Source organism: Labrus bergylta, chromosome 10 (assembly GCF_963930695.1).
Source record: "Labrus bergylta chromosome 10, fLabBer1.1, whole genome shotgun sequence".
Taxonomy (NCBI): domain Eukaryota; kingdom Metazoa; phylum Chordata; class Actinopteri; order Labriformes; family Labridae; genus Labrus; species Labrus bergylta.
Genome location: NC_089204.1, coordinates 2742577 through 2767332, shown reverse-complemented (window position 1 = coordinate 2767332; position 24756 = coordinate 2742577). Strand labels below are relative to the sequence as shown.

The 24756-nt window shown below is 40.3% G+C and overlaps 2 protein-coding genes across 3 annotated transcripts in view; one reads left to right on the top strand and one right to left on the bottom strand.

Moving 5' to 3' along the window:
- The window catches only part of LOC109996788 (coiled-coil domain-containing protein 85A), a 40823-nt gene extending 26062 nt beyond the window's left edge, over positions 1-14761 (bottom strand). Inside the window, exons 1-2 of one of the 2 annotated variants that reach the window (XR_002278514.3) lie at positions 13665-14761; positions 10407-11486 (exon numbers count right to left, since the gene is read on the bottom strand). Coding sequence is in view for 1 of the 2 variants with exons in the window: in XM_020651079.3 (XP_020506735.1) it covers positions 10418-11486; positions 13665-13895 (1300 nt within the window). In the remaining variant the exon portion in view is untranslated. The remainder of the gene's footprint in view (positions 1-10406; positions 11487-13664) is intronic. The other variant, XM_020651079.3, reaches the window with a different exon arrangement.
- A 4172-nt stretch (positions 14762-18933) lies between these two features.
- Positions 18934-22077, top strand: LOC136180350 (heme-binding protein 2-like). The gene is made up of 4 exons (XM_065959516.1): positions 18934-19091; positions 19201-19318; positions 21094-21250; positions 21584-22077. Exons 1-4 carry the CDS (start codon positions 18978-18980, stop codon positions 21762-21764), a joined length of 570 nt encoding a protein of 189 aa, XP_065815588.1. The 5' UTR covers positions 18934-18977; the 3' UTR covers positions 21765-22077.
- The last annotated feature ends 2679 nt before the right edge of the window (positions 22078-24756 follow it).

Sequence of the window (24756 nt, the reverse complement as noted above, 5' to 3'; positions counted from 1 at the left end):
GTTACACACCTCCAGCATGTTCCCCCCACTGTCACTTTACCCGTCGATGCATCTGTGCATTTCACATTGCACACGAGGCATGACAAGGACGCAAGAATTCTGCCTTCAAATTCTTGAGTGCCTCTTGTCTTCATTTTCTGTTATTCAAAAGCACATTCATTGAAAATATTGTATTCTGTTATCACGAGATTCTCACCAACATGTTTGAATTAATCAGATCCATCATATAAAGCACCGTGCCCTGATATTAACTGCTGCCACCTACCCAAAATCACCACAGCACAGTGCTGCTCTGGAGGTCTGCCCTTCACCTGCTGATGACTGTACTTTCCATTCAGCTCTGATCTTATGGTTCCCACTTGGCATGAAAACACAGCAGTCACAGCATAATTTGAAAATGTTGACTAGATACATCAGACTGCTGTGTAAAGGAACTCCTGGCACAGTGCAAGAGCCGTTGTAGATAACTTGGTACCTGCACTACTCAAAGCCTTGTATCTTCTGTTGTTGCCATAGTAATCAATGTGTTAATGTGTTTAAAAACGCATCCTTTTTTTCCATAGATTACCCACTGCTTGTGGTGGAGACGAACTGCTGACCGATATGCAGCTTGCAACTACAGTATAGTGACAAGCTTGTTTTCATCCCTGCCAGCCAACCCTTTCAGAGTAGTGAGGCTGGATTCCTTTGGCAGCAATGAACTGGAATATTTGTGAAGCAGAATTCATCTTTCAGCTTTAGACTATAGAGCGTGTTTCGGCTTGTGGCCTTTATCAGGGTCGCCAATAAACACCCTGATGAAAGGCAACAAGCTGAAACACATCGGTCAAACAAAGTTGTTCTGTGTTGTCGCAGCTCTTTTACCTCTTTTCATTTTCCATGCAGCTTGGAATTTTGTGAAGTTTGCCAGAAAACCCTACTCTACTTCTACAGCGCTGTCTTGTGAATTCACAGCGCCACACATTTCCTCTACTCAACTGCTTGCTACTTCTGAAGATATAATATATAAGCATGTCTGCTGCTTTTCGCTACCACAAGCTAAAGATAAACTTTACCTGCGCTTTGCTCAAGGTCAGATGATGCAAAGCCTAACTCTTTCACGACAACTAAAATACATCTGTTCAGTCATGTGTTGCAATGGCACCACCTGTTGGCCTGCAAAAAACTCATACAGGAAGTGCACTTGTTTCAAAGGAAACAGGAAGTGTGCACTCTATAAAAGGAACAGGAAGTGGGCGCTTCTTCCTTTCGTCATTGTCAGAGCACACATGTGCCAACTCCTGGAGAAGCAACAGCGAACTGACTTGTCTCGCTTAAGACAGCAACAGCTGTAAGTCATTTGTTATGCATGATTGCAAGGTGGCTAGCCCCTAATTGTTTCGACAGAATGTGGTTGCAGAATCTGTATTTTGCATGTAGTTTAGCCCGTAGTTTAGCTTAGTTTAGCCCATAGCTTAGCATAATTAGCTTAGCATTAATGTTAAAATTGTATTACAAGTGAAAATGATTATTTAATTGTAAGATTATTTATAGCACCTTGCTAATCTGTGCATTTTCTTAGTTATAGTTTTCACTCTGGATTCAACCTTGATGAATAAACAAGATCAACTTAGAACTTGACTCACTCATCATTTGAATCGAGTTTGGCTGACTGTCGAACTGCGTACCCACACACGTAGGGACGACAGTTATAACATCAATTGGTAAAGAACCCTTATTTTACTAGCATCTGCTACTGTTGAAATTATCTCATGAACATATCTTGTTTCTTTGCCGTATTGGAGTTCAGGGAAGCAGTGGTAGCTTCTAACAACTAGTGTTGAATTGAAAATAGATATCCAGTTTTAAGCATATCCTTTTCACATTAATTAAATAAACTGTCACCAAGCTGTACGGTGCTGGGTTTTGTGTGTCACAGACAAAACAAGAGTGAGGTGTAGTTTGGGGAATTTTTTGAGATTTTGGGCCTAGCTCATGCTGTGGAACAACTTTTACATAGTGTGGGTAAATTAACATCTATGGACCAGATGGTGCAGAGAAAAAAACTTATTAACAATTACAGGCTGTCCCAAAAGAAACCTGCCTGTCAGCAGGTGTTTATTTCTGTACCAGCTAGAAAGCAAAGGCTTCCCTTACAGTCGGAAAACACACACTTCCACTAACACACCCTACTCCTCGGCAACTGCTCTGAGGTGGTCCAATATGTTTTCTGTGGTGTGCCACTCATGCTGTGCATGTTTGTCTTCAAATCCCAGTTCTGAGTGAATGGACAAGTGATGGTGCTTCCGTAGTGAGAGCTGGTGTGTAGTAATTTAGCCACTTTGTCGAGAAGACCTCCATTCTGCTGAGCTTCCCTCCGACATCTTTTCCACTCTGAGCTGCTGTTTGTTTTGATGGTTGATTGTACTCCAGCTAAAAAAAAAACATCTCCATCCACAAAACTTAATCGGAGCAAATCTCCGGGCACCATTTTAATTTATTAGCAGGCTAATCTTCTCTGCTCTTGTATCATCACAACACCGTGTGCTAACAGGGCTAGCAAATGTCTTTGCATTTCTATGCAAGTTTAACCCCACATCATATCTGCTCTCATATCACTTTTATGACATAAAGCACTTCCAGACATCACTTTTCCTGGACTCGGCTGACATGATGCATGTAACGCTAACTGAGTTGAACTATTGTAGCCTAAACCGTAAGTATGCTAGTAACATTACTAGAATGATGGTATCAACAAAGATCACTCAAATAATCGTCCCAATCCCTAACTCAGACCCTGAAGGTACCCTTTAGCAACACACCGGCCTTTGAACAAACACCAATTAAAAAAAACTGGCTGCAATTCAACAATTGAGTGCTCACGGTCTCAAACTGGTACTACCTGCAGGAAATGGGGATCAAACCCCGACCTTCTGGTTGAGTGACGATAGACTCTGCCGCTGAACCACAGCCGCCCCTCGTGAAAGGACAAATTTATCTCAATCCCAATCAAACCTTGACAGACCGCCTGAGGGTCACATTAGCTTTTGAAGCCCAATTTATAGATATTACCAATACTACTATAAAAAGGGAAAATCACACAGAGCCTTTTCAATTATTTAGCACACAAAGGCTGCAGTGCAGAATGACCACTGAAGGTAATGACCTCGATTTGTAAAAGTGCCGGCCTTTGATGGAGGCAGCTTAATGAAGATTTACACCGGCTGTGTGCAGGGCAGCAACAAGAGGTGCAGAGTCGCGAAGAAAAGGTATTACATGCTGCTGCTACGGTCCGGAGGCAGGGGACGTTAACAGGAAGGAAATGGAAGCAGAAAGAATGAAAGTTAGAGGAGACGGATGAGGCTGAGAGGGAAGATGAGACTGGGACCTGGGAGGAGACGTGGAAAGCTACAGGCTGCAGAGAGAGAGTGTTCAGGATTACAGAACACATTCAGGGTGTATAAAAGGGACTGTGTAATTCATATTTGGGTTCAGTTATAAATAGTTACGATTTGAACTAAAAGAAATCAGATGTTGAAAAGCAGTCCATTGCAGGTTATGTAAATTTAGGTGTTAATTCTTTTTTCTACCAACAGTCCAGAACTAAAGGATTGTAAACTTAAAATTAAAATTAAAGAGCTATTCTTGACATTTGAGGAGTTAGACCCATCAAATGTATTTTGCTTAAAGGTTATATATTATCCTGATTTTCAACCAGTTTAAATGAGTTTCAGAGCTCTCCAAAACATGTGTGAAGTTTCTTGTTTTAAATCCACTCTGATCCTGTATTTGATCATGTCTATAAACCCCTCTATTTCAGCCCTGCTCAGAACAGGCTGTTTCTGTGTCTGTACCTTTAAATATGTAAATGAGCTGTGTCTGACCACGCCCCCTCTCTGGAAGGACTTGGGTGGCTTTGGCTTTCTTGCACTAATTGTTTACAGTGAGAAGGCAGACTCAGGGCAGAACAAACACCTAGCTGTGGAAGTGTCACCCACCTGGGGGAGGGGTTACTGCCCTTTGATGTCATGAACGGAAAATCTCCAAACGGCCTGTTTAAGCACACATTATCTGAAAAGTGGAGCGGGCCTGTGACCTTTAATAAGCGACTTGCATGCACGAATCATTTTCTGGGTATCTATAATTTTTTGGATAAATAATGATTGCAAGTCAGAATAAGCTGTCAGAATTATAATAGATACATATAGCAACATTGGACATCATCGTGTTTAGCAGGAGAATAGAAATATCTTTGCTCTCTAATACCCCACTATTATCTGCTCAGTGAATAGGTTAATACACAGTCTGATGTACTGGTTCATTACTGTGCAAACTGTTTGTTTTCTACTTAACTATTCCCACCATTTGTTAAGCAACCAGGCATTGTTGCCACCATAATGATTTTTCATTGTGTAAGACTGCCTAAGAGCTTTCTGGAAATGTTCTCTTCATCATCATTCTAAAAATCTCACTTCACCTGGAAGGCTAATTTATGGACAGTGACACATCTAATTATAGTAAATTAAGTTTAATATTTTCTGCCACCCACAGTTGCCTTGAAAATGCTAATTTTGTCCACTGCAGCCAAATTTCCAGCTCGATGACATCCAACATTGAAATGTGACCATTCAAATCCAAACTGTTCCCTGTGTCAGCAGAAATCTGAGTCATCTGCTCCTCTATGAATCCACATTTCACTGATCTGCGTACAGTTTTCTTGCAAGCGTCTCACTGTGTGATGTAAAGCCAAAATACTCAAGAGAGCCGGGGATTTACTGAACTTTAAAGCATCGAGTATGTTATATTTTGTATTTAGATGTATATGTATGCATCATCTGAGCGTGTGGAACAGTACACCCAGCCACCATTGTTTCCTGGTAGCAGCTGAGTCAGCAATACTGCAAGCTACAAAACTATTTCCTATGGCATCAGCTGTACTAAGAGCACTTCTACTCAGCACTATAGAAATCATTACTGCAGCTGGATGACCATAGTACAGCAACAACACAGTCATATTAAAGCAAAGAGCTATGGATAAAGACAGCCTGTGATGCAGCAGGAAATATAAAAGCATTTGGCCGTAACTTTGGACTTAGGCGAGTGTTAATCACAACAATGACTTTCAGTTTGCTGAGTAGTCAACAAGCAGTTGTAAGCTCAAGCCAATGAATTTACAATTCAGTTCACGTCCATGTTAATTAATTTAATTATTTAAATATATTTTTCTTGTACTTTGAGTTCCAAGGATGAGAACGACTATAATTTACATCCTTAACTTCAATATGATACTGTTTTCGATACCACAGAAACAAAAATCTAGAAGCCCTGAGGGCACTGTTGGTCGAGTTGTTAGGTCGCGCACCCCACGTACAGAGGCTGTGATCCTGGAAGTGGGCTGCCCAGGTTCGGATTCCACCTGTGGCTCCTTTCCCACGGGTCTTTCCCCACTCTTTTCTCTTTCTCCCTGGTTTCCTTACCCTATCCACTGTCCTTTCTCTACAATAAAGGCACTAAAAGCCCCCCCAAGAAAATACACATCAAATATATATATAGAAGCCCTAAGCACCCAATATTGGGAATTAGTTTTGTGAATTAGAGGGATTAATTTATTTCTTAATCACCTGTCTGATAAAATAGATATTGTGTTTTTAAGCTTTGTTATTTTTTCTGATCAAGTGTTCATTAAAATTGTCGTAATTTTCTCTGGTTTGTTTCTTTTTCCTTGTTTTTTTTTTTTTTTTTGCCAATTTGTGTTTCATGTTAATTGTCTTAATTTTTGTCTTTCCCCTTGTGTTTCTCACTCCTACTGTGAATTGTTACCGTTTTAGTCTTGAGCTTCTTGTTTCATTTTGTAGTTCTTGGTCCCAGTGCTGCTTGTCTTGTTTTCTCTCGACTGATTGATTGATTCGCCTGATCAGTTTCACCTGTGTTTTGTCTGTCGCACCTGTTTTTAATTACCCTTCGTAATCAGTGCAACTTCTTTTCTTGCTTTCTAGATTTTTTCTGCCACCAACTCTTAACTCTCAAACTTGTGGGGAGAATGCACATCACTACGTCCACGGTACATCCTTGTGATGTCAATTTACCAAGAGAAACTAACTTCCCATAACCAATCAATCAAGCTACACCACAAAATCTACGAGATCTCAGTGTAAGAAAGATTGGCCTGAAACACTACAGAGAGGTCTAGCAGACTCCTGGACAGATGTTGAGGGTCTCCATGAACACTGATCAACAACCACTCTTCTAGTTGACCGATGGTTTGGATACGTTTTGACTACAGTGCTGATTATCATATAACATTTACTTAATGTCAGACTCTATCTTCCTGCTATGTGTTCTATGCTACAGTGCAGCTAACAGTTGGTTGATTTATGTTATACTTGTGCTGCTGTTGTGTGAGTGCACACTGGGTTTTTCCCAACGGAGGGCTCTGGGGCTCTGCAGTATAACAGCCCCTTTAAGCACTGCATACAGCATGAAGCATCACACATGAAAAGCCAATGCTCTTACACAAGAACCTGCTTGAACACAGAAATACATAGAGGCTTGCTCTTACGGGCAGATAAACAACCCTAACATCATATTTAGTCCATATGACTTAATTTCTGAGTTGGAGAACTGTAAATTGCAGAAGAGATTTTGATGTTGTTGTTTTCTCCTTCTAGGCTAACAAGTACAAGCCCTGTAAGCTCACGTTACTCTAGTGAGAAGCAGAAGGTCAAACTCAAAGTCTTGACAAATTGAAGATGCTAAACACACTATGCAAAATAAAGGAACCAGTTCATAACTTTGACACCGGACCATTGACCTGTCCGTAGCATGTTTTTTTTATTTTACCATCCATGACTTCTCGTACTGATTCACTTGAATCTTTAACATTGATATTGTTTACCGATTCACACGGGTTTATCATTACACCTCTATGGAAGGGAAACTTCCCAAAAGTCTGCCCGTCTGTACGCTTAGCAGAGAACATTAAATACAACGACAGAATGAAGAATCTCACCTGTTTAGTTGGCAACTTGAAACATGTGCTAAGCTACCAATTAGCAAGTCGTAGCCTAAGCAGACCCAAATATTCAACCCTTTCTCCAGACACAACTCGCAGAAGTCACCACGTTTATTGCCCGTTGTACGGTGAAAGTTGACGGACTTATGGTGTAGTTGGGAGTGAAAACTTTTACAACATGTTTAATCCATTTAAGTCTCGTAAGAGGACCAGAAATGTTTAGCAATTAAAAACTGAGCTGTCTGATGCAAGGGCGACTGCCAATCCCATGTCTGAACGTCACGTTAAATTATATGAGACAATCACAGAAAAATTATAAGAGAATGATGCCTTGAAGGGAATTGGGCACATTTGTTTAAAATGTAAGCAGAGCTTTAAAAGCCAACCTTTTTAGGAGTGCATATGTGAAAACAGCTTTAGTGACAAAATCTATTTATTTCCCCATCTACCTGTCAAAGGGAGACACCTGGGCATGGATATGTGATATCAATAATGTCAGAATATATGTTTGAACAGTTGGCCAGTTCTCTTGTCTCTTGGAAATGTAATGAAGATAAGGGCAGTTTTATTTTGAACAGCTACACATTTCTTCTCAGTTCCATGAGTTAATTTTTTTATTTTTTTTTGTTTGGATTCAATTATCAATTTGTATCTGATCGGATCTGTCCAATCGACTCCAATTGCACCGAATCATTAAATATTTCAATAAATCATCCGGACTTGGATTTTGGCTCTGAAGAATTAAATTGGATTGAATCTTCTTGAAAAGGAGAAATGTACACCCCTACTTTAAACCCTTTTACAAACAGACCTATTCACTTCAGTTCCCCCGTTCAAAGGATGGGTAAAAAGTCAAGACAGTCGCTGATCACGTTCATGAGCTCAACATGTTCACACGTCATACTTAAAAGTTAACACTCAGAAACACATAAACAGACAGAAATAACCAGAAACACCACAAGGGGAACTCTCTCGAATATATAATTAAGCCAGGCTCAAAAGCATAGAAAATGTATTTCACGTCTCCTGTGTCATTTCAGAGCATGAAGTGTGTCCCTCTGCTGTCAGAAAAAAGCCTTTTATAGCCCACATGTGGGAAAAATCAATGAGAACATTTAAGACGAGTTGAGCAACTATCAAATGTGAGCTAATTAAAATGAGTGGACAGCGTTGAGAAAGCTACACACACTACATGGGGAGTGTTGACCTGTCATCCATTAAGCACATGTTCACACATGTAAAAAAAACTCTTGAATTCTGTTTTTTAAAACAGGCCATCTTCACTTCCTTTCCTCAAATGTGACTGTGTGTGTGTGTGTGTGTGTGTGTGTGTGTGTGTGTGTGTGTGTGTGTGTGTGTGTGTGTGTGTGTGTGTGTGTGTGTGTGTGTGTGTGTGTGTGTGTGTGTGTGTGTGTGTGTGTGTGTGTGTGTGTGTGTGTGTGTGTGTGTGTGTGTGTGTGTGTGTGTGTGTGTGTGTGTGTGGCACTGGACACACATCTAAGCTACCTGTGTGACCTATACACCGTGGAGAGGTACATCGACCACAATCCCCTGCTTACAAACACATGCAGATGAGTACACATCTCCCCCACTCTCTCACCTCTGAAGCAACATATAGTGAATCCTCATGAGCTCTCTGTGGGGGTGTGTGTGCTTATCTATGTATGCATGTTTGTGTGATTCTAAGTCCTGCTTCTATGCTCGGTCTAAGCTTACTTGAGAGTTCCTTTTGTGTGTGGTGGATTTGACCTTGAGTTACCTCCTGTACATTAAACCAAGGTCATCAGTGATGTTTCTCAAAGCAGAAAGGCTAACCTAAAGACATCAAGTATTTCAACACACACTTTAGATCTTTGTGGACATTTCATGTGTGAAATGTAGCAAAAATCTGCTTACATCCATCTGTGTAACTCTGGTAAGGATTTGGGATATGTATTCAAAATATCTAAAAGAGTAAATTACCATCCAAAAGAGCCCCAGTAGGAGATACTTTAAACAGGAGGGGTTGAAACATAATCATTTAAAAGTCTCTGCAGAGCATGCGATTGTCAGTAGACACTCAACAGCTAACTTAACATGTATGCAAGTTGTACACTGAGGGGAGACTGTCCAATGATTGATTGAACTGCAGCATTCACTAGACGGACGGAGAAATAAAACAAAAAATTGTTCTGAAAGTGTTGCTAGGAAATGCATTACTGAGAATGGGACAGATGTGAGGTCACAGCAACCCTTTAACTTAAAAAAATCTATATAATCAGTTAATCCCACAAAATGAGACAGGGATAATAGCCTGAAATGTAATTTCTACAACAGTATGATGCCAGTTGACCTTTGACCTTTAGGGTAAAAAGGTCAGAGAGGGATAGCATGGCTAAGTCCATAGAGATTTTAGAACCACATGGTCATTCTAGTCCCAGTACAGCCAAAATACTGAAGTTTGGACTGGCTGCTGGAGAGGTGCCAGTTCTCTTTTCGGAGCACGGCAGAGATGCCCTTAAGCAAAGCACCTAGCCCCCAAAACTGCTCAGGGTGCTCTTTCCTGTGCAGCCCCCTCATTCTGTAACCTTTGACACCTCTCCATCAAGTGGATGTTTTCTAAGAATTTAAAGAGTTTTTTTCCTACAGGCATTTTTGTGATGTCATATTCATGAGAATAGGATGGAATAGATGGAAAACTATAAAATATGAACCATCGGGCCAGGGGCGTCGGTGTAGCTCAAGTGTTGTAGCAGGCGCTCCATGTACAGAGACCACAGTCCTGGTCGCACTGGTCTTAGGTTTGATTCTTGATTCCAGATTCTTGGTGCATGTAATCCCCCAATCACTGTCCCCACATGTCCTGTTTCTCTAGAAATGTCCTTTCAAATAAAGGCTAAAATCTCCCAAATAATCTGAAGAAAAACAAACAGCCATGGTTGCTGTGGGACAAAGGCACAAAAAACATCCGCTTGTGATTTTACAGTGAGGTTACATGATGTGCTGGACCTTTTTTGTTTTGTCTTAGCCTGGGCACGGTGACTTCCTAATATCTCTGATGGGTACATGTGAAGTGTCACTGAATAAACTCTTGATAGCTGACCATGACAATTGTTGCTGCTGACTGAGCATATTAAGGTTGGCGAAAGGATTAAGACACTGTAACCATCCTTTGTTGATATGATAAGAAAAGAAACAAGCGTCTGCACAGTAGCTGCCATCCATTTTTTCATTTCACTGAATTTCATCTAATTATCTGGAAAAGCCTCTTAAAATACCAACCTAATTATATGCAATCCTTAAAGACAACAGTGTAAACTGGGTCCTGTAATAAATGTTTCTGAGAAGAACAGTGTAATCATTAAAACTAATGTTCTAACTGTATTGTGTCATGGGGTATGAACAGTTATGAATTGAAATACAAGAAAAGAGTTACCCTGTGCCTACCGTTGTACAGACTCTGGTGGTGGGAGGCCATCTCATCTCCTGCTGCCGCCCTCCTCTGACCTCCATCCCTGCTGGGGGAGCCACTGGTATACCTCCCATGCTCCCCACCAGGGCTGTGCTGGTAGTGATGGTGGTGCCTTATGGACTCAGGACTACCAACAATCACCCTTCCTTTCCTAAGATGCTCAGGTGTCACCATGGCCGCATGTTTGGCCTCAGGACTCCCACAGCCGCCCCCTGCCATGTGAACCTGCCTGTGTCTTTGACTCAGCTCTGGGCTGGACTTGGCTGATCCCTTCCCACAGCCTGGTGATGCCTGCCCTGACATCGAGAGCTGTTTCTGGGCTAGAAGGTCAGAGCTACAGGGTTGGTGGTGGGACTCGCAGGGAAGTCTGGTAGGGGACTTGCTGTGTTTCTCTGGGCTGTGTCCTCTTAGTCCACGGGGATCCAAGTTGGTGAGGGATCCCCCACGGGGGCGGCAAGACTGAGGGAAGGTGTGGTACTCCGGGGTGGAGCTATGCCTCCTTCCTGTGGAATCACACACCTCTCCAGGTTTGTGGTGGTGTTCTGTGGAGCCACACCTTGACCCAGATCCAGGCATGGTGTTGGAGCCCATTGGAGGGGGTTTAAGGTGGGGGTTATCTGGGCTATCTGTACTCCCCGCGCTAGAGGTGCTGCTCCCATCACCGACGTCCCTTAGCAGGCCAGGTGCCGGGACACCTCCACCCAGCTGGGACAAGCTGCTCTGACTGTCAATGGAGCTCCTGCGCCCAGGACCTCCTGGCCCGCCTCCGCCCCCTCCTGTCATAGCCGCAGCCCTCTCCTCCTCCAGCATTAAGCACACCTCCTTTAGCTCCAGGTTCTCCCGGATCACCTCCACCTGCCGCTGCTCCAGCTCCTTCAGTTTCTGCAGGTAGATGGCCACCTCCTTCCTCATCAGGCCGGCGCTGTAGCGGCCCAGACGCTGCCACTCCCGAGACACCTTCTTCCCCTTCTGACGGTCGTCGTCTAGGAAGCAGCACAGGTCCCGCAGCTCCTGGTTATCCTCCTGCAGTTTCTGGTTCACGTCCTGGTTTACACACACACACACACACACACACACACACACACACACACACACACACACACACACACACACACACACACACAAAGTGGCACAGTTCGGGATTACGTGCATATCACTTTTGGGAATGATAATTCTATGATTGAGAAAAATGTAACCATCATGCGTTTAGCATGTGAGCTAACATTGTTAATTGATTAAAAGAACATTAACAACCATTTTGATGACTGTATTATTGCTGGTTCAGTAAAATACTCTCAGCTTGTCATTGCCTGGTATGGTAGTGAACTAAATATCTTTCTGTTTTGACTTGTGATGAGCACACAGGGCTCTCAGGTAGTGGAATCATATTATATTTGACAATTATGCTAAAAATTATTCATCCTGTTTATATTATATTTATATATTATATTTTCAAATTGTCTTTTAATCAACAAAGATGATGCCTGGTAGAAAAAAATAGGCTCATAGGGCCAAGTCCTCCCTTATTCTTCCAACTACATGCAGACGATTGTTTTGCGGATTGGTGGAACCTGAAGTAGCAACCAAACCAAGAGTTAATACATGATATACTCCATGTGATCTGCAGAGTCCCTCTGCACCTTTAAGAAAAAGCTAAAGACCCAGCTCTTTCATGAATACCTACTAACTGAATGATGATGGTCTCCATATTATTGATGATGATGATGGTAATGACGATGGTTTTTGTTTGATAACGACGACTTATAAGATGGTTTCTATACTGATTAGAGCTCTCAAGAACTGCCCTCAATGTTGTGCTTTGCCTCTGGTCACTTCCTGTCAGCACCTGTTTATCCAATCGGACTCAAAGCTGATCGTTTGCTCTTACTGACATTGTTCCCTTTTTTCTAGATCCTTGCTTGTGTTGTACTTACTCTCTGATGTACGTCGCTTTGGATAAAAGCGTCTGCTAACTGAATTGTAGGTATGACTAAATGGACTTCATTCGTACAGCCCAAGCACAGTAGCATCCTCTTCCACTCTCTTCCATATAGTCTAAATAAGTCACAGGTGTCATGGCACACCCCTGATTTGCAGATTATTTGAGGTAAATTCATTCAGCCCACATTTGACCAATGACACAGCTGTAGAGTTATAGAAAATAGAGATTCTCAGAAACAAGCTTACTGTTGCATCTCTTAATAATCTATATTACTTCACACTATTAAGTTTATAGATTGTATTTTAAGTCAAAATTACCAAGTTCACTTTGCTAACTCTACTAACTCTGTTAGGCAATTTCAATAATGTGTTAGCATCAAGCTAACAAACTAAGATAGCCTATAGTCCTGGTCCATCAATAAGAAATTGTGCCCCCCCCCCCCCCCCCCCCCGAGAATAATGCACCAGCTACCACTGATCAATGCATCTATCCATTAATGAGTTCAGCTCTAGATTCAATAACAGTTACTTCCAGTTCTGTTTTCTAAACAACGTTGAGGAATTTGAACGTGAAAAGTCATTTCATCTTTTCATGTCTACCTCAAAAGTCGACCTGATAAAATACACAATACTATGATGTAATCATAAACAATGCATGTGTTGGTGGTGACATGCTTATTCAAACAAAGAGATTAATTGAGACTTTGAAATGGAACATATTTTTTTTCATCATATCTCAGCGGTTCCTCAGAGTTGTGGTCCATTGTAATATCTGACTTTTCCAGTTTAAATAAACATTCAATATCAAATATGTAAATGTGTCAAATGTAACCATCAAAAAATGACATGAGAACTAAGAGAAAGATTTAAGCTCCATATGTTCTTGGTTGATCTTTTCCAAACTAGCTGTGAGTTACTGAAAAATGTGCTGAAAGTGTTGAGGAACTTGTGATTGTCCACTATTTATTCATGTGAATTAGATGTTTTTTGGGGTTTTTTTTGGGGGGGGGGGATAATAATCCAAATTAGGCAACATCATTATGAAATCTAGTGTAGTGTTAAATCATTACTGCATTCTGTCCATCTCCTATGCAACAGGTTTATGATTAGATGCTTGAGTATTTAGTCCTTAACTGGTAATCATGCTCTAAATTCCTGCACAGGTCCAAATCAGTTCAGTCATTCCAGCCTAAACACACCGGTGTCAAAACCCCAGAGGAACCAGCAACCTAGTATCCTACAACGATTTCAGGTGGATTCAGGTGTTCCCACCTATCTCACCTTCAAACTCCGGATCTCGTTCAGGTGCTGCTGGAGTCTCCGGTTCACCTCCCGCATCAGATTTCCGTGCTCCACAATTACGCCCCTCTTCTCCGCCTCTGCCCTCCGCAGGCGCCGCACCAGCTCCTCTTTGCCCCACTTCAGCAGCTCCTCGTCGTTTATTTTGGAGATGTCGTCCGCTGGACCATCTGCGCTTTTGGGCAGCTGCTGCTGCTGTGAGCCTTTCTCCATCCTTTCAACTCCACTGGAGGTTGCAGGGGGGGAAAAAGTACTGTGTTTGCTAAATTTGGGCGAACAAGACACCAAACCAAGCCCTCCCAATACACCCGGGACACTCTGATCCAACACGACTCGGGTTCCCCCCACCCACCCTCCTTATGCCAGTGGAATCACATCGCTCTCATTTAGGTTGCGCCTCTCTCCCACGCCCATGCTGCAGCTCCTTATCCACCCGGTGATCTGCTGCTTTATCCCCGCTGTTAGAGCATCGCCCTGCATGCTGCTGTGTCTCCGGCTGAGCCTTTGCTTGGCTTGGCGGGGCGGTTTCTCTCCAGGTGCATGCCGGCCGCCTTGCGCACTCCCGCTGCTCAGTGCGCACTACTGCCGTCCAACAGCAGAGGAGGAGGACAGAGGCAGGAAGAGGAGGAGGAGGAGGAGGAGGACTGCAAGGAGAGGCTGCAGGTGCATAGCCAAGAGAGCCAGGATGCTTAGGTGCGATAGTAAGGAGAACAGAGAACTCTCTCTCTCTCTCTCTCTCTCTCTCTCTCTCTCTCCTGACGCCTCTTTGTCTCGTTGCGCCATCTGCTGTTGTAGTTGTTACAAACTACTACTCTCCTAATGTTTTGAAAACTACTACGCCCATCCTAACTCAGATAAGATGCAACTATGAACTGTTCTTTCTGTATTTCATATCCATATAGAGTTAAACGCTTATCTCAGTGTTAGTTCCTCCATCTGTTGCAAGCCATTTCATTTGCAATTTTTTTATTCAACGATTTTGGGAGGGTGTCATTTTTATCTTTAACCAAATACAAATAAAGGAAGATACATGTTTGTTTTATAATAACTGAGGCTATAAGTATTGTCACTGAAAAAACACTCCTAAATGTAGGCCTAAGTATTAAAGACCGTATTTTTGTTTCCATTGTAGTTGTGTATTGTTTTAATCTAATTTGTGTTGAAATAAACGTGTCTGTTGGAGTAAAACAATCTACTGCACAGTAATTGTTAAGGTTTAAGCGCATTTTTGGCAGATCCGATTATTTCTATCCTGATATTCTGTGGAATGTGCTTTAGTTGAGAAAGAGGTTTAACTGTCTAACTCATCCATACTGTAACTGCAACGAATTTGCAGGAGTTAAATTCAGTATGTACCTCTGAGATGTAGTTAATTTAGCCTGTAGGGTTGCATGGAAACAGCAGTAATTGACTAAATGCTAGGTTGTGCTTTAAGTTAAACCCCTAAACAGAGACTGGTACGTAAAAAAAAACTGATCAATAAACAAAGAGCAGGTAGTGGAGGCAGGGAGCTGTCTGTAAAAGTACTGGTAAGTAGGAGATTACAAGATGATAAAAAAAACTCAGACACTTAGGTTGGTGAAGCAGTGAGAGACAGTGGAATACCTGAGCACTTGGGGGGGGAAAAAACACAGGTATAAACTAAAATTTCCAGAGCCCCAAATCACAGCAAAAAGAGTACGCAGAGCACTCCTGAACTAGAAGGAATTATCTGGTAGAGTAGTGGAGTGAAGACTGAAGGTACATATTCACAAACACTCTGACAATCCTCTAAGAGAGCTCCTAATTTATTTTAAATAATCCACGCAATGATTTTAAGGCGAGGAGTGATTTAGGAACATTAGAGCGTGCAACTCTGTGCAGGGAAGTGACAGAAACTTTAAACTTAGTGAGGAGGTGTGGTTGACCCCGTAGGTATAACACATTTTTTTCAGAAGCTGTGATTGGGTAATCCAAAAAAAAAAGAGAAAAAAGTCAAACATGGAGTCAAACACTATGAAATGATCATCTGTGTGATAATTTGTAAGATGTATATATTTTACAAGTATACAGCCTACAAGGTGTTTGAAATAACATGCTCATGTGCAGCAGCTTCTTCACATGCTGATCATTACATCACCATGAAGAGTATTAATTAGTGATTGGATGCACCTGTGGAGGTAACCACATGGAGAGTAATGCTGCATTCATGTGCTGCCGGAGTTGGGAAGTCGTTCCTCTGTCTTCAGTGAGTTCACATGATTTCACTTTGTGAAGTCTTAATGTTGTAACAACAGCAAAAAACAGCGTTGATGCTACGAAGAAGAAAATCATTGAAATGTTACTGTTAAAAGTGATATCTGAGCAAAAAAACTGACGTGCAATACGTGAATTAATAAAAAGTATGTTCACATTAACAAATCATATTTTGATTTGATTTGATGACGATTCTGACGTCAAGTCGGGAAGCTGGGCACCTCATTCTTTTCCGAGTTTCTGAGTTGTTTTTCAGACTCGAGCAGGTGTTCATGTGCTTTTTACGACTCAAAAGTCGTTTCTCCGATGTGTACGACACCACATGAATGCACCAAAACTCAACATGCATGTCTCACTTTGTACTGAAAAAAGGGGGTCAGCCCTATGTTCCCACATTTCTTTGACATTTTCAAAATAATTTCCCTTCAATTTAAGCCCAATCCTCCCGCAAGATTGTTTGGAAGCACTGTTTAGTAAATTAATGAATGAGTAATTTTTTTTCGATCAGCAGCAGCAGAAATCGTCACAATCATTACAAGAAAAAATAAAATAGGCTGATCGGCTGAAGCAGAGCTTATAGATGCAGAACCCTTGTTTTAATTTCCTTAAGTCAGACAAACAAAACCAGATAAGTACAAATACGTTTTGGAAAAAAACCTTAGAAATGTGAGAACATAGACACGCTCCCCAAAAAAAGTCATGGATGGATTAAAAGGTCTGCAAAAATAATTTTTGTCTGTTCTGCCCAACTATGAGTCGAAAATATTCTTCATGTAGTCTTTGATAAACATTTCTCTGTTTCCTCCTCAGCTTGAGAAACTCTTCATCCTGTTAAAAGTCCTCCTCACTATTCCTAACAGTTTTATACCTGAGGAGTTCTCTTAAAGGTTAAGACACTTTGTGAATAACTTTCATCTTTACAAGGATCTAGTCTCAACTTTGAGGGGAAATGCTTAGAAAATGTCCTCATTCAAAGAATGTTCTTAGAATCTTGTCACTAGGAGTAACTCTTAGTACTGAGGAGGCTTTTTGAATATCGCCCTGCGGGCTTTTATTGTCAGGTTGATGAGCTGAGTGGAGCCAGATGTGCCTCGTCTGCTGCTTCTGGGGTGGAAGAAGCCATTAAAGAAGATATCTGAAATCACTCAGACATTTTTTTTCAATACTGTTATCACTAAATACAAAACACTTTTTCTCCATTGACATCACCAATTGGTTTCTGAAGAGCCATTTTGAAGCTGAACAAAGGCAGAGCCAGATAGGTAGGCCTGTCTCAACGTAACTTTCAATCGACCTTGCAACAGGCAAAAAAAAGGTGGAGTTAAGGCAGGCCTCATTTCAGTCCATATTTCAGTCCACTCAGCCACACTCCTAATTATGCAAAATATATGCATAACCCTTATTAAATCAAAATGGAAGTGTGAAAAAAGTAATCCCTCAACAGTTTCTACCAATAAACATGTTTATTTCTGCTGTAAATGGGTATATTCATTTGAGACGGGGGATTCATTGTAGAGCTTAGATTGGACCCAAAAAATCATCCCCAACACAACACAAGTTTTAAAGTGGACTAAAGACAATGCTTGTATATTTTCATGGTGTTTTGATACTACCTTCATGTTTTATGACATTAAGATAATTCCCGTATTCATAATTTTCTTGGTCATTGGACAAATCGTGACAGTTGTTAGCAGAATATCCTTTGTAAAGAAATACCGGGTAATGACTCAAGCATTGCCAAAAATAATGGATGCAATGCACTTAAATTTGAATAAAGGCAGCAAAAAAATTAAATGTTAATAAACAAAGTCAAGTAAGGCTTTCAAAGTAGAGCTTGTAGAGAAACAGTTAAATATGTATCTTTGATTCACTGTCTTTTCTCTCCTGATTCAAATGTATATATTTGTATTAAATCTAAGACATCCTTCTGAGTATGAACCTGCAGAATCCTTAAATATTTATTTTACATATGAGGTATTGAATGAATCTTTGGCGCTTCAACTCTACAGGGAAATATGGTGATCGAAGATGTCTTAACAGCAGCAGTATCTTTAACCCCATGGAGTCCAGACCCTGGTGGTGGATGTGTTACCTGATGATGGCGTCTGGGCGTATGGGATGAAGAAGCTGATTGAACTGTGAAGACTGGGGTTGATGAGAAGATGGTTGATGATGTCATCTGAAGCTGATGGGATGAAAGCTGATCTAACTGAAGAATGGGGGTGACCGAAATGGCTGATGGGATGAAGAGGGTAACCAAACTGTGAAGTCTGGGGTTGACCTGATGATGGCTGATGCTGTGATCTGAGGATGATGGGATGAAGGAGGTGATGAAACTGTGAAGGCTTGGTGGTGATGGAGAGGTGGAGGGTTGCACGTAAAGCTTGCATGAATGAACTGGTGGAAGAAAGAAGGCCATATTTTAAAAGAGACAGCATCAATATGATAGGCTAATGATGAGTCGCCTGATTAAGTCAAGTATGTTATTTTAAAACTTTTCAAAGAAAGAGGAACTGAACCAAGGACTCCTGGGTAAAAAAGGTCCTATGTTATTTGATCTCATCCACCACCTTTTATACTACAGTTCATGAACAGACTTCAACAGCAATCACAACGACAAGCAGGAGTGATTTAAGAGGTACATTCAGCATTAGCTGTTTAAGAATTGATACTGTGTAATGTGAATGTTCTGAGACATGTTGTGAACAGATAAAAAGAAAACACAAGATAGAAAGCTACACAGATCCCTGCAGTAAAGCTGCTCTGGGAACATGATTTTAGCCTTGATCTTATTTGCAGTTATCATGGCTAAGATAGCTTGTGCACCCTTCAGTGTAAATCAGTCCAAACATAATCAGTGCATGTGCAATAAAAAAAGATATCAGTCAGAACGAACTGAGTGTGAAGATGTTTCAGTGGCTGTCACCAACTATCTTTTGTTAAAGAAAAAACAACAAGGGAGTGTCCGTTTGACCTGATAAACTGGTACATCTACGTCATCACTGGTTTAAAATCAGGCGCAGAGTGTCTGCAGAGTTACTTTGAAGAGCTGCAGGAAAGATGGAGCAACCACTGGTCCTGCTGGGATCTCTTCTCCTGGTGTCGTTCTGCAGCGGGCATGACTTTTGTCGTGAGAATAATTGTCCTAACTTCACATCTGTTGAAAAAACCAACGTAGGTTTGAAAGCATTTTTTTTACACACACACACACACACACACATTATGCTCTGTGTGTTATTTTTTCCTGAGTGTAGAAAAAAAAACTGTTTCTGTTTTTCTGCAGGATTACGAGGAACGTTTGTATGAGGCCACTGATTGGATCACCACCGAGGTAGAACATAACAATTTATTTGCAGCACATTTAAAGCTGAAGGATTACTGCCAGAGACAGAAGGAAGCAGGTATGTAGGCATCTACAAAACACTTATACAGAGGCAAAGTTATGTAATACTCATAGGTGATTTCAACTGAATACCAGCGCTATGTATATGCTTTGATTCTTCTTGGACACTTTAATGCTCATCTTTATAAATTATACAGTAAAAGCTAAATCACACCTTAAAGTATGCACTTTTAGACACTGCATGCCTTGCAACATAAATGCTACTCTATTATGTACAGGTCTAATTTTACCACTGTTTTTTAACTGTACATACATATATATTATGTTATATTGTATGTAGGTCTCTTTTGTAATTCCTGCGAGGGTTATGCACATTTTCTTGGTATAGGTGTAATTTTGTACTGGTTTTATTTTGGTCTATGTATGTTTTTTTTTTTTTAAATCTTTGTTTGGATTAAAGTATCTATCTATCAATCTATCTATATGGCCAACTTTTATCATTCGTATAATACAGAACGCTCAAATAAAAAAAAACTAAAAAAAACGCAGCTTTATAATGTTGTGTTCAAAGCACCAAGTGAGACATTTCACTGCAAAGGATTCACCGCCTCCTGAATCTGACACACTCTATGCAAACAACAGAACCAAAACAATCATTTCCTGTTCAGTTGTCCCGACAACCAAATTATAACAAAGAACTCTTTCATTTGGAGCACTTTATGACTATACAGAAGAACCAATGATACAGATTCAGATTGCTGAGCACTGAAATGAAGTCTTTATGTTCTGTGTCTTTGTCAAACACCCCATAATAGGTGTGATTGAATTGATACACATGGTAATATTTGAAGGTTTTTTTCCCTCTAAGAAATGTTCAAGTAAAAGTTTTTACTTAAAGCTCCTGTGAGGAGTTTTTGTTTTTTTTAAGATTTCATTTTGGGCTTTTCGTGCCTTTAATGCAGAGGTAGGACAGTGGATAGAGTCGGAAACCAGGGAGAGAGAGCGGGGAATGACATGTGGAAAGGGGCCACGGGTGGAGGCGAACCCGGGCCTACCGCTCGAGACGAGAGTCTCACTACATGGGAAGCGCGCCCTAACCATTGCGCCACCAGCACGCCCCCTGTGATGGTTATGTAACAGGCTTTAGTTAATGCTGATGCCTCTCTATGAGACATCCTCAGCATGTTTTAATGTACAGAAACGGGGCGATAGGTGCCACATAATGTGATAAACTGTACACTGCAGAGACAGATTTATTTTTTTACATTTTCCACGGTGGCAACTCAAAGTGAGTGATACAGTTGACTGTGGAAAAAAGCAGAGGAAGAGGTTTTGTTAAAAAGAAATCACAACACAAAACAAAATTAGCAAAGAGCTAAGATGTACTGTGTTGAAGTTTGCCGCTCCCTTTGCTTGGAATGAATTACAGAAAAACCTGGAACTTCATGAGCTGCTCTCATTGGATGATTTTGAGCAGATGTTAAATGACCTGGAGGCAGACACATCTGGCTGTACATGTTCTTCCTGAAATATTTACAATTGTAGTGGTACCTGACAAATATTTGCTGTTTTACTTATAATGTCTTTCAGTGTATTCATGTGTCTTTCATATCAGGTTTGTAAGTACAGCTGCTATGTTGCTTGTCAGAAACTGTGCTTCCTGTATCTCGACCAGGACACTCTTGAAAAAAGAGATTTTGAATCTCAATAAGTTTCTCCTGGTTAAATAAAGTTTGAATAAAAAAATATTCAATTACATTTTTGAGAAAGTATATGAAACAAGTTTTTTCACTGTGTTTTATTTACTGTTTGAACCGTGGTTGTCTCGTCCAGGTTACACACTCCCTGTTGACACTTGGCCGGTGCTGATCACAGAAAATACAAATGGCAACTACCTTTCCTGGTTTGTTCCTTCTGGCACGAGGAAACCTGAAACTCCTGACGCATTAGTCACATTGCAAACCAGACCAGCTGGGACTGTCTATGTCAGGTAACTATTCTAATTCAAGTGATTGCTGAAGGTCAATTTACATTTGAATTGACAGTATGCTCTGGTACAGATAGAGGAAGTTACACATCATGACTTATACATTTTACCTTCACTGGGGTCAGAATGGAATCTGTGTTACTAATGGAGATTCAAGCTATTAGAAAATGTTGAATACACAAAATATTTTTGTAAAGGTAAAAAATCAGAGAGAGCCACAAAAAAGAAAAGAAAAGAAGAATCTTAAATCTCTCACTTAATGATGACTATGACTACATTTTTGATGAAACCTGTAACTGTTCTCTCCTGTCGTTGTTGTTTTTTTTTACATAAAAGGCTCTTCGGTGGTACGCCAAGCTTGGAGAAGGGTGAAGAAAACAAAGCGTCGCTTCGTAAGGCCTTGGACGAGGCTGGCAAGGAGTACGATCACAACAGTTACTCTGGGGCGGGCTATGAACCGTTTTTAAATCCAATTCACCATAATGAGATCTGGATCAATGCTGCCAACATCAATTAAACCAAACCATTTGTAGGTTTTAAAGAAGAAATGCTTTATTTATCCTCTCTTAGCTCTATAGTAAGCATTTCAGTGAGAAGGTCTGGTTGAAATAACTCATTAATATGCACTTCTTAAGACTTAAAACAGACCGCAGAGAAATGCACGGATGTTTGTGTTGCATGCTGAAAACTGGTTTTGAGAATGTTGTTAGATTCATCAGCAGCAAGTTTCCCTTTTTACAAATCAGGTATAAAGTTTAGGCTGTGTTAGATTTTTTCCTTCCAAACATATCTGCTTTAAATAAAAATAAATCTTATCTCTCAACTATGAACAGTTGTTCAACCTTGATTTGTATGTTTACTCACTCTGTTGAACTGATTGTTTTCTCACTCTGCCTACATGTCCTCTTTGCAAAAAGTAAAGGCTGGCAAATGAAATGACGGTACCTACCTCATCCCAAAAAAATGTAATGTGCGTCTTCCTCCAAGCCTGCTGGTTAGACCTGTTTAATCAAATGCCTCAAGCAGTTTCTCATTCTTGTGTCACTGTCCTTCACCAGTCCACATGAGGTCACTGTTAGTACCAATTTTCATGAATTCATTCAGCTTGGTAATTTTGTGAATTTATCATTTTAAATCTGTCTACCATCTAAGGGTAATTCTTCCTTTAGGTCTGTGTAGCTGTAAAACATATGTCATATTATAGCATCAGAGCTATATTTAGGTAGCTGCTATAGGAGAAGAAATGTCTCTGACCATTTCAAGAGAAGGTAATGTATTTTTTTTTTCTAGCCATTTAAAGTGTACCATAACAGAAAATAATTTGTAGACTATACCTTCTAACAGAATATAAGCAACACTGTTAACATGAAGTTTGTCAGCCATGTGCGTTCTGTTGCTGTTGTCTGACGTCGGCTGAAAGATAATCCACAGTCTGTCTCACAATTTCCTCAGACAGCAGAATCACCCTCACCAACAGTCACCAAGATGAGCTCAAAAATCTTACTAGTAATGTCAATATGCTTTTAGAACCTAGTATTTTATTTGACTTGAACCCATGACTGTTTTTGTAAGTTTTTGTAAGTTGTGCTTCATCAAACCCTGTGTCGAAACAATTTGAGAATTAGTCATAAAACTTACATGTGTAGAAATGTGCACACAAACACAACTTTCAACATTTTTATTTGTTTCAGTCAGAATGTTTTGAGGTCACTATGACTGACTAAAAAGAAGTACAATGATTCGAAGTTTGTTCTGACTGAACTAAAAAGGAAATTCTTGTCCATTTACATGACTCTCATATTTCCATGGAGAGGTTTCAGTATGGTCATGTTAGATCGGGGGGGGAAATCTGGAGATAAGCGCAAGACGTCTGTTTATGCAAATGTTATAAATACATATTATATTGAAAATTCTATTTATATGTTTTAAATGGGGGAACTGTTCTTCCTAATTCTGTTTTGCCACTGTAAGAAAAATACATGACACTGACGGGTTGTAGTGCGACCAAGCTCACTGTCTTGTGATGTCTGACATTTAACACAAGATGACGCTGTAGGTTTAGCTAACAAAAGGGAATAGGAGGTGAAAGTAGAAGACTATAGATTGTTACTAACATTTTGCCCCTAGCTGCTGAATGTGCCTATTGAAAAGATGAGTTACACTCTTCCAGTGAGTTTGTTTGTTTTCATGTAAATTTCAGATATTGAATAGCAAATGTGAAAGTGAGTCATAGAAGAACTGTAGGGATCCCTTGTATCTATTTTAGGAACAAAACCACATATATAGTACATATAAACTTGTCCTTCAACTGTGGTTAAAACATTACAATAGTTTTTTTTGTACAATTATTGTATCTTCTGTTCCACCTATTTACTAAAACTCTCACTGGTTTATTCATTAAACCCTTTCGCACATACTGGTCACCACAGTGGACAGCTGTTCAAAAGCTGTTTTCTCCTTAATGCACTGGTTTTGATGGAATGGTTTCACATCAGCCACTAAGTGGACTTTAGCAAGTCAGTCCATATACTGTCAATCACTGGCCAGCAGTTGTAAGTGTACCAAAAATGTCTTCAAAATCAAGATGGCTCACAATAGCCATGTGGTTCAAGACTATCTTGCAAATCCTGTTATTCTAGAGGAGCCGCCTTGCAGATGATATTTTTTTAAAACATGGAGTAACAACTAAGGAGCTTTGTTATTGTGAAAATGTCCAAATATTGATTTTATTTTTGGAGAAAATAATAATTGATCAGCTGTCCACTCAGTTGGACATCATGCATTGCCGGCTATATTTCAATGAAAATACTGAGACTTTGCTGATCATAAATAAAACTCATCTAGAGATATTTATGGTTACTCCACATCAGTTCATTTTATTCCATCAAATGTCTGCTGTTGTGCTGTTCTGGCTGCCTCCAGGCAAACTAACTGTGCAGGTAGTTTGAGCTCATCAAGCATGTTTTTGCCTGTAATAAACAGGAAAACTCCAAAACTCAAACGTGGTCATCCTTCAAAACATACATTTAAATGGTTCTCTCCAACACAGTGGACATGTGAAAACTGAAAATGTTTTTTTAAGAAAATAAATCAGTTATATTGTTTATGCATTTTAAAATGATTTTCTTTTTATTTTTTGCATCATAGTGTTGCATGAAATCCACTCTGGTGGACATTTTAGTAACTTCTTCAGAACTATGAATATATCAAATAATAATAATAATAATGTAACCTTGCATGTCCTAAGAAGTAAAAAAAAAAAAAAAAAAAAAATCACATTAAAATATCTGGCTGTCTGATTTTATAATTAACGCATGAAAGGGTAAAAAAAAAACTTGGCAAAGCAAATTGAGATTTAAAGGCCTGTCAGCTCCAACAAGTAAACCCCTGAACTGAAGCTATAGCTGCTCCAAGCCAAGCCTAGATCATCCTTATGTAGGCTACAAGTTTTGTCAAACAGCAATCTTTAACACTTTCTTTTAAGAGTAGAGCGAGTATATCTGCAAACT

What these genes read in the sequence shown, in the direction of transcription:
- LOC136180350 (XM_065959516.1), top strand. Translation starts at nt 18,978, where the DNA reads ATGGAGCAACCACTGGTCCTGCTGGGATCTCTTCTCCTGGTGTCGTTC. An exon ending in CATCTGTTGAAAAAACCAAC is followed by an intron (nt 19,092 to 19,200) that starts GTAGGTTTGAAA and finishes GTTTTTCTGCAG; the next exon opens with GATTACGAGGAACGTTTGTA. An exon ending in GCTGGGACTGTCTATGTCAG is followed by an intron (nt 21,251 to 21,583) that starts GTAACTATTCTA and finishes TTTACATAAAAG; the next exon opens with GCTCTTCGGTGGTACGCCAA.